This window comes from Papaver somniferum, chromosome 7, assembly GCF_003573695.1.
Source record: "Papaver somniferum cultivar HN1 chromosome 7, ASM357369v1, whole genome shotgun sequence".
Lineage (NCBI taxonomy): Eukaryota > Viridiplantae > Streptophyta > Magnoliopsida > Ranunculales > Papaveraceae > Papaver > Papaver somniferum.
In genome coordinates, this window is record NC_039364.1 from 2,466,871 (window position 1) to 2,477,157 (window position 10,287).

The following is a 10,287-nucleotide window of genomic DNA, read 5'->3' on the forward strand; positions in this document are numbered from 1 at the left end:
ACTACATCCATGCCAACCGGACCCTTAGTGGAGTGAATTGTCTAAAGTGTATCCGATTTTAGTGGAGAGAAAAGCAGCAATTATTTTGATTTCTCTCCAGTACTACGCTGTTTCCAGCTAATTCACTATTACCACTAATGGTATTTCCTACTTCTTCTAAATTAAAAGTTGGTATCTGTTCTAAGTATTTGAATGTCAGAATTTCCAGTCGAACCAATTCAGTAATCCCGCGCATTTGTGTAGCGCTAGTTTATTAATATTAGTTACACTTTCATTGCCTTTTCTTCATCTCGAATTATAGCTTACACTTTTAGCTTACTCTATTCATTTCCGAGAAAAGATATTATTTTTTATTTCAACTTGAAAATACACGAAATTAAAAAGATGATGATATCTTTTTTTATTTAAAAACGGACGGAGAAACAGATTATTTTTTTAAGAGTCTTTTCTTATCAACTATATATAATTGATGTTTCAATCCTTCTCATCCCAGAACTCTTCTTCAGTTTTGAAAGGTCCAGTCGGTGATAACAAGAAATCAGCAGAGCTTGTTCTAGATTGCGGAATCTCACTGATCTTTTCCATATCTTCTGCCGTTAGTTCCCAATCAAATATCTTAAGGTTTTCCTTCATCCTCCCTTCATTGAAACTTTTCACCACTAGACTCGCGCCTTGCTGGTAAACCCATCTCATACTAACCTGAACAGACGAAATATAACACAAATATAAGTTAAACTAAGAAGTTCATTATACATGTGATTGGAAGAGGAGAGTACAACCAACCTGGGCAACAGATTTTCCTCTTGCCACAGCAATCTGGTGAAGCACCTTAGAATCCATAACTGCATTGCTGCCCCATGGAGCACCTATGGCTCCCAAAACCGAGTGTGCAGTGATCATGATATTATTGGCCTTGCAATATTCCCTCAGATTTTTTTGATGTAAAGTAGGGCTCATCTCCACCTTAATCGTAAGCAATCAACATTGTAAGATTTCTAATGCGAATACGGGCTAAATGCTTGTCAAATGGTGGTAATTTGATAGGCAACCTATTTAAATAGGCTTTAAAATCTAACCCTCTGATTATGCCCTTATTCAACTTTTAAATACCCATATCTTCTAAAAGTGGAAGCAGTTAGCACAACTTATTCCCGGATCCAACTTAATACAAGTTGACTCCAATAGTGGAAGCAATTGTCTCAACTTGACTCCAAAAATGGAAACAACTGTCTTAAGTTGATATCAAAAAATATTATTTTTTTACTCCGGGGATATTTATACAAGGTCAACTAAAATGGAGGGTGTTTATAATATTCGAAAAAATGGGCATTAACTATCGTCAAAGGTCGAACAAGGCAACCACTAATTTTTATCCAAACGTTGTAGTAAGAATTAAGGAACAATTTGTACTCACTTGATTCACAACTGGAGGGATCTTGGCTGCTGCCATCAACTCTTGAAGCTTTTTGCATGAGAAATTACTGACACCGATTGCCCTAGTGAAGCCAAGGGTCTGACACTCTTCCATGGCTGCCCATACAGTTTTGTAGTCCATTGGAAGAATATGATCCTTTGGTATTTCGTTAACAAATTTCCCTGGCTTCAAGCTTACCGGATGGTGTATCAAATATAGATCAAGATACTCCAATTTGAGATTCCTATATGACACAAAACAAGATGAATTAATATCAATTTTAATATTCTGTAGTTTTATATATAGATGTTTAAGAACTCAGTCCAGGTTGTGGTGCCTATGTACATAAGCCTTAGATAGGTTCGATTTGCACCAAAATATTTTTACCTCAGAGAATTCTGAAGAGCAGGGAGGACAAGATCAGCGTGAGCATCAGCGCACCAGAGCTTGGAAGTGATGAAGAGTTCATCTCGAGATTTTATTAAACCAAGTTGAAGTGCTTCAGCTATAGCTTCACCAAGACACTCTTCACTTTGGTATGCAGCAGCTGTATCGAAGTGTCTGTAACCGACCTCTATCGCTTTCAAAAACGCCAATTTCTCTCTTTCTGTTCCTTTTACCATTGTTTCAGCTGTTCCCATACCTAAAGCAGGCATCCGAATGCCGGAACTGAGAGTGATCATAGGTACACCATTACTCTCCATTTTTCTTTCTATTTCTCGGAGACTAACTGCTGGTCGTCATCTCTATCTCTCTCTATATATATATAGTTGGATACACCTAAAGTTGATAAAAGCTAAGTTAAAAAATGGGGTACCCAGCTTTACTACCTTTAAGCGAAATTTTATACTATTGAACTTTGTCTAAAGTGTGTGTGATTTTAGTGGAGAAAAAAAGCAGCAATTATTTTGATTTCTCTCCACTAAAATCACATCCACTGTTACTGTTAGAGTACTACGCTATTTCCAACTAATTCCCTACTGCCACTAATTTGTAATCAAGGTGGTTGTTTGTTTCGTTAGTTGAAAAGGAAAAAGAGTGTAGCAGTTCTTTGATGAAGACTCTCGTGACTGTTAGTTGCCACAACCTAATGTTCATAAGGTTAAGTGCCATTCTGAGGAATATATTCAAAGCTAGATGATAAAAATCTGCTTGGAAACAAACAGTTATTTAAGTACCAACTATTCACTTTTAAAGAACTGGTATTAATGATTTGGACAATTAGTTAGTATATAAATTACTATAATCATTCCTAAACAGGGGGAAAAAAGTTAATTAAAATCAAATACATATGTAAATTTTAAGAAAAAATAATTAGTAAGATTGGAAAAATTAATCATGAGTTTAATACTTATCTAAACTAGATAAGCAAAACCTACAGTAATATCAAAAGTGTTCCTTTTTAACTCCATGATTTTTAAATGAGTTTCTTGATCGTAGAAATTAGTTATAATTTGGGTACACATATGTACACCTCAAGATCAGAAATTGTTATTATTTTGGGTTAATTGGTGTTTAGTACTCACATTTTTTCCAACAGTAGTGTTTGGTCACTGACCAGATTTTAATTAATTTTAATTTTATGAGTTTACAAATATATCCCTGATTCAAGATATCCACCAGGACACCACTACTCTGCAGGTAACCTCGTTGATGAACCCATCTTCTTCCGCCTCCACCACTCTGCAACTCCGTTGATGAACCCATTAAACATAAAATTAATTCGAATATCAGGAACATTAAGCAGACTTTAAGAGAAGAAGTAGTAATGGTTAGATTAACAGATGTAAATTAAAATATTAGTTTATATTCTAGATCTTCATCACTCGATGTTAATGGATCTTGTTAAGGATCGAGCAAGAAAGAGGAGAGTATAAACGCCGAAGCATTAAAGTCTACATTGATAATAATTCGGTATGTCAACTTTCATGGCTCAACAGCCTATTTATATTGTTCACAAACTTGACGACCACTCAAGGCACTTTCCTAACTAAGATCAAACTCTAAACACAAACACTTTCCTAACATAAACCAAACTCTAAAATAGAACTCTTCTAGAACTCTCTTGAAGTATAACTCCAACTAACCTAAATTATATCTCCTAATTATAGTCTCCTATATTATTTCTTAATACCCTCCCTCAAGATGGAGCATGTAGATCACGAATGCCCATCTTGGACAAAAGAAATTTTTCTTCTTTTTCTTTTCAACGCTTTTGCGAAAAAAAAAAATTCTTCAGATCGTAGTTTAAGGACGTTTCGGTCCTCTTCGTAGTTTAAGGACATCTTTCGGTCCTCTTCGGAAGTTTAGGGACATTACGGTCTTCTTCGTAGTTTATAGACATTGCGGTCCTCTTCGTAGTTTAAGGACGTTTCGGTCCCCATCTTCGTAGTTTAAAGACATTTCGGTCTCATTCATAGTTTAAGGACATTGCGGTCCTATCTTCGTAGTTTAAGGACATTTCGGTCCCAATCGTAGTTTAAGGACATTGCGGTCCCCTTCGTTTCTTCGGTAGAAACCTTCTTGTACTCTTGGTTTCTTCGATAGAATACTTTGTGTACTCTCTCGACAACTCATAGAATTTTAACCTAATATTTTTATTCTTTTTCTCATCACCTCTTGGTGATTGTTCTTTTTATTTTTTTCTCTTTTTTTTTATCTTCACAACATGAATGTTGTTTCTTCTTCTCTTGTTCCATCAAACCTCAACCCTTGATCATGGCAGCAACATCTCTGAGCTGTTTAACTTGATTTTAATCACGACCCAAGTCTTCTAGCACCTCCATCATCCTGTCTTCACCAGCAAGAACTAATGGCAAAACCTCATTGCAGACTCGAGCTTCTCTCACTTCACAAACAGCAGCGACCACTTCTCACTACGTCATCCCTTCATCGCCATGTATGTTTCTTAACCCGAGCTTCATCACAGCAAACATCGAGCTCTCCATCCTCTGTTCCTCCACAAGCTCTTCTCAAACCATCACCATCAACTGTAATTTAACGCCGAGAGACACTAACCACCATCTTCATCATCGAGAAGCAATGACATCAGTTTATCCTCACCGGCAAGACTCCATCACTTACCACCCCAGACTCGAGCACCACGATTAATTTTTCGCTCAGTCTCGTCACTAACATTGGCAGAGAGCTTCATATCATCACCACAGCTCGAGTTCCCAACAGTTTCGATAATCAACATCGCAGCTTCATCATCAGATCCAACCCCGAGCTGCAGCACCATCTTCTTTAGCTTCTAACGTCTTCAAGCTCTCTCCAGTTCCAAACCAGCTCGAGCTTGTCTTGATTTTATCCATCACATGCTTCGATAGCATCACTTCCATGAACCACCAGAACTGACCGCAACGAGTCCGGGAGGAGCAACGAGTGAACTCCGGCTCTCCTAAATCATTCGTGAATATTAGCTTCTTCTTTTTTCCGACCATTCATCTTCGAACTCGGGTTATAACCCTAGGAAACTAAAATATTGTAACCATAGCATGCACGACATTAGTTTTTCCCTGAAAACTATAAAAACTTTCTCGTCTGCTTCACGGAAAAAAAACAACAGGAAAACCCCTTTCGTTTTCTGTGTTGATTGCGAATCAACAGATTCGATCTTTGTTGAACAGTTACCAACACCGTTACTGCAATCTTCTCTATTTTGCTTCACAACAGATGACAACCTCACTTTTTTTTTTAAGACTCGGACGAACAAATCCTTCACGAACATTAAGAACTCCAACGCAGCACCTTCGAACTTCTCACAATTTTTCTTTAAACGAATCTATCTGACAATCTCCCTCTCCCCTCTCTTTCTCTTACCTTGCTCTGATACCATGTTAAGGATCGAGCAAGAGAGATGAGAGTATAAACGCCGAAGCATTAAAGTCTACATTGATAATAATTCGGTATGTCAACTTTCATGGCTCAACAGCCTATTTATATTGTTCACAAACTTGACGACCACTCAAGGCACTTTCCTAACTAAGATCAAACTCTAAACACAGACACTTTCCTAACATAAACCAAACTCTAAAATAGAACTCTTCTAGAACTCTCTTGAAGTATAACTCCAACTAACCTAAATTATATCTCCTAATTATAGTCTCCTATATTATTTCCTAATAGATCTCCATCTTCAAATAATAACAATAATATTATAGAAGTAGTAGAATTAAGAGATTTATCTTAAGTTGTATGGTTGCTGTGGGTGTTCAAGAAAATGAGAAGAAAAGGGGGCTTTTATTAATACTGCAAGTAACGATGTGAATGATAAGCTTTAGAAGAAATTTATGATTCAGTATCATTTGAGAAGAAATTGAAGTATATAGTACAAAGAACAGTCTCCCAATCAATATGAAAGTAATTCGCAGTAAAATTAAATTGGAACCCTAATTTTTAATTTGGGCAAAAATTGAATAAACCCATAGACAAAATCAAAAGATGGATCAGCCGACGGTAGTGATTCCTCTTCGTTATTCTTATCATCCGATATCGATCTACCAGCACTACCAAAACTCCACCTCTTCCGGCATCACCACTACCACTAACGCTTTTCACAAATTTAATTTAAAAAAAAAAAAAAAAATTTGGAAAGCAAGGGATTTGTTGCTTCAATGGAAGTTTTTGCTTCGCAAATGAGACTAATTTCTTCATCTCAGGTGTTGGAAGTGGGTTGATTAGGAAAATGATTGGTTGGACATGGGAGAATTTTGAATTAAATGAGATGTTTTTCCAAATCATAGATGGTGGTATTTTGTCTTGCTCTGTTTAGTAGGGGTGGCTGTATGATGTTGGGGACGACAATTAACAAGAGAAGTATTCAAGAGTGTATGCACAGTAAAAGGCTATTATGTAAATATTACTAAAGTAAAGGGTATTATGATAAACTCGTTTTTTAAATAGATTTTATTTGATTTATTAAAAATTTATTAACCGGAAGTCAAGAAATAACTAAGTCAACCTGGGTCAACGTTATTTCCAAGTACCAACTACTAAGTTGGACAAAAGTTAGACCAAAGACTAACTTTGGACGAAATATAAGTACCAAAACTCAATTAACCCTATTATTTTTTCAAAGTTATTAATTTATCGAACTAAAGTTTAGATTATGCAAGGATAGTTGGAACCATAAAATTTTAGAGATATTTTATAAAAGGGTCATATCTTTTTGTCATATTAAGGTCTGGTTCGTAAAACATGTCGTTGATGCGTTTGGGTCATTGACTAATTTTGACTGTTTACTAAAAATATCCTTGTAAAATAGGTAAAGGACATAATATCCTAACTTCAGTTATCACATAACCGGGTTTAACTTACCGACCCATTTAATACATGATCCGATATATTTTGAGTTGGTATACTTATAATTACAGTTAGCTTGGGTTAAATCTCAAGATTCTCAACCTATCTTGCTAATAACCTCACCTATGAGTTTCGAGAACCATCTCCAAACCCAACTAATTAAAAGAGGTTTTATACTACTCAAAATAATTGAAGCTGGAACCAATGGAACTTTCTTGAATAGAAGAATAGATCAGAACTGTAGGAGTTCATGAAGAAAATTGAGAGGTTGACTTCTTAAAAAAAAAATGGGTAAGAACTTTCTTGTCTGTCGCTTCCAGTTGATATGAATGAATCTGTGATATTTTGGAATTAGATGGATAATGGTTAATGTAATTTTGTCAGGCAATTGGTTTTTACTTTTATATCTGTAATTTTGAACAGATTTCGTTCAAGTTGATCTAATCTTGTTAGGAAACTGATAAATTGATAAGGGAGATGTCCAAATTTTTGAAGATTGATAAAGGTTTCACAGATGCACATAACGTATTTGGTTTTAGTTCTTAGAGAAGATGTTCTATCTTTGTATTGGGGAATAAGGCTCGATGGGTCAGCAAGGGGGCAGCTTGCTGCGTATTCAAGTAGGTGGAGTTCATGCCCACTAATAGTCCATTTCTTCCAAGATGTTTTGCCATTCAAGTCCTAATCGGTATGTTGCTGAAATGACCGAAATGACTCAATCGGTCATCATAGTCAACTAATGGTCAGGGTGTCTATAAAAATTTGAAAAGTCAGCCAACGGTTTTTCTAATGGTCTTTGGTTAGTCAACGACCCAAACGCATAAACGGCATGTTTTGCGACCCAGACCCTAATATAACAAAAAAGATACGACCCTTTTACAAAATAACTCAAAATTTTATTATCTCAACAAAGTAATCAATTTATTAAGGACTAATTTATGAAAGTTCTGTAAGATTTAATTTTATAAATAATTAATTAGGATCATTGAATTTCATGATTATCACACAATAATATACTAATAGGGTTTATGAAGAATACCTTGTAGCGCTAATCCATGGTACAACGATTATTTTGAAGCATCGATCGGTAATACCTTGTGGAGGTCTTGATTTCTCCTTCTTCACCTTTTATGTTTTGAATAGTAAAATTCTCGAACCCAATACCGATGGCTATTGTGTTCCTCATATAGGCAGAAGGAGGACCAAGTTCCTAGGGTTTAACTAATAGCATTAGATCTCGACCGTCCATCAAAGAAGAGATATTAGGAATACTTCTATAATTAACCAAAATTATTACGTGGCCCAAGGGAATACTTCTATGTGTAGAAATATTCTTACATTCTCCCACTGGTCCATGTGATAATTTATTTAACGGTTAATCGTATAAAAACATAAGGCCCGCGTAATTACTAACAAAATTTAATGGTTAACGTAATGCCTTGGCCAAATAAGCTATCTATGCGAGTCATAGCGGTTGCACGTTGTCTTATTATCAACATGTTCCCTTCCATGTACCACAACACAAATAACTTACTTAACTAGGCCTTAAATTGGGATATCATAATGGTCCGGTGATGTCTTCAAAATAAAGACAATTTCTGTTAACATTCATCCGTTTACATAAGTGTATACTAAGCATGGATACAGAAATAATTCAGAACGACATTAATAAGAGCTCACTAAGTGTGAAAAAAACAGGCACATAAATTAGCTGAATTCAATAATCAATTACTCCCACAGACCTAAGATTTTAATCTTTTCTTGAGAGGTCTTAAAATGTATTTTTTCAATAAGTTCATTTCTTAATGTAATTGTGATTAACTGATACATGAAAAACTATTGTTTCTGAAGTTCTTGATTCACGCATATATACTCAAGGTTCACGTGTTTTGTTCCTTTTGTATCATATCGTGCTTTAATGCTGCAAAGCTAAGACGATAAATTTCATCAATGTAAAGACAAACCTTAAGTCTCTAAGTGTCACAGTCATAAATATTCAAACTTAATTAATTATGGGACTAGTATTAATGGATTCTTCCTTTATAGAATCCATACATATTCCAAAAATAATGTTTGAAAAACCCAGTCATATTTTAACTGAGTTGGGTAACTAATTCTAAGACATAAAGAAAGATTAGTACCTCAAAATTCTTGATAGCTTTCCTGTTATTTGTTCTTCGATTCAGGCATTTAGCTAACATATCAACAACTTGTTATATGTTCCATATCAAAATAAAGACATAATGAAGATTAAGTTTATATCTTACATCCAACATGAAAAACAATTTCTTTAATATGTTATTATCTCAAAATTCTTTGAATATTTGATGTATGCTTTATATGAGAGCTTTAGTAATCTATATGATATCTATTATCACATGGTAAGCTTCATTTATATCCTTTATTTCTAAAAATACAGGGACATGCGTAAAGTCAAGATCACTACTCATAGGTAGTAAGTCTTAACATAAAATACCAAGAGTATGAACTTCTCCCAATGATCTTGAGGTATATGCATTGATCTATATTAATGTCATCCAAAACCAAATAACGTTAGTGGTCTTGTTGAATTTTAGATATGTAATATTTTGGAAGCTTGCTTAATTTCATACTTTGATTTCTTAAGTTTGCGGACTACGTGTTCCTGTCTTTATAAGGCAAAGCCTTCATATTAACACGTGTTATTTTCTTTATAATTTATCATTAATAAAGGCTATTTTTCACATTTAGTTTATGCAACTCTTAAGTACTGAGCTACAAATAACACTGTGATAATTCTGCATAAGTATTTCTTTGACACGAGAGAAAAACTTATTTATAATTAATGCCACATTTATGCGTGAAATGTCTGGATAAAAGTTTAGCTTTATATCGTTTAACATTTCCATTACAGTCGTACTAGGTCTGAAAGACCCACTTACATACAACTGATTTGTATCTTTCTAATAATGAAACAATATCCCAGACTTGACGTTCAACCATTGATTTTTCGTTCACATGGCATCGATCCATTAAGTAAAATTATTACACGTAATATTTGTGAATCCGAAACCGAGTCTTTTCCATTTCATATTAAAATGAAATAAATTCTACTAAGCAAATCACTGAAACAACGTGAATAACTTTCTTTCAGTATCTTTTGAAACCTTCTTAATGCTGGTTCAAGTTGTTATCAAAAAATTATTGGCAATAGTAATCAAAAAATTATTGGCAATAGTTTTATTATGGAGTATTTGTGGTCTTTAATCATCTAACATTCCGACAATGAGAAGATTCACAATATCTGTAGAAATATTAAATAATGGGATCATTATCATGACATCTTGAACAAATATATACAGATACTCCCAATGATTATGCCATCACTAATCAATTTATATTTTCGGTTTCAATAAATCTCATACTACGGTTAGAACATTAAAGAATACCATTTCGGTTATTTAGGAAAACCAATGAATCGGTAATAGTTTTCAAAACCAATTTCATACTTGGGAATGTAAGGTCTCACATCCAACTGAACAACCATAACTTAAAGGTGATTTAATTTAAACTAGGTTTCCATCTTTTCA

The 10,287-nt window shown here is 34.5% G+C and overlaps 1 protein-coding gene across 1 annotated transcript; it reads right to left on the reverse strand.

The window, feature by feature from the left end:
• Window positions 1-327: 327 nt before the first annotated feature.
• LOC113294469 (NADPH-dependent codeinone reductase 1-4) lies at window positions 328-2,168 on the reverse strand. Its single transcript, XM_026542858.1, has 4 exons — window positions 1,802-2,168; window positions 1,415-1,658; window positions 784-963; window positions 328-699 (listed from the first exon to the last, which is right to left on the reverse strand). The coding sequence occupies exons 1-4, from the start codon at window positions 2,116-2,118 to the stop codon at window positions 475-477; spliced, it is 966 nt and encodes a 321-aa protein (XP_026398643.1). The 5' UTR covers window positions 2,119-2,168; the 3' UTR covers window positions 328-474.
• Window positions 2,169-10,287: the final 8,119 nt, after the last annotated feature.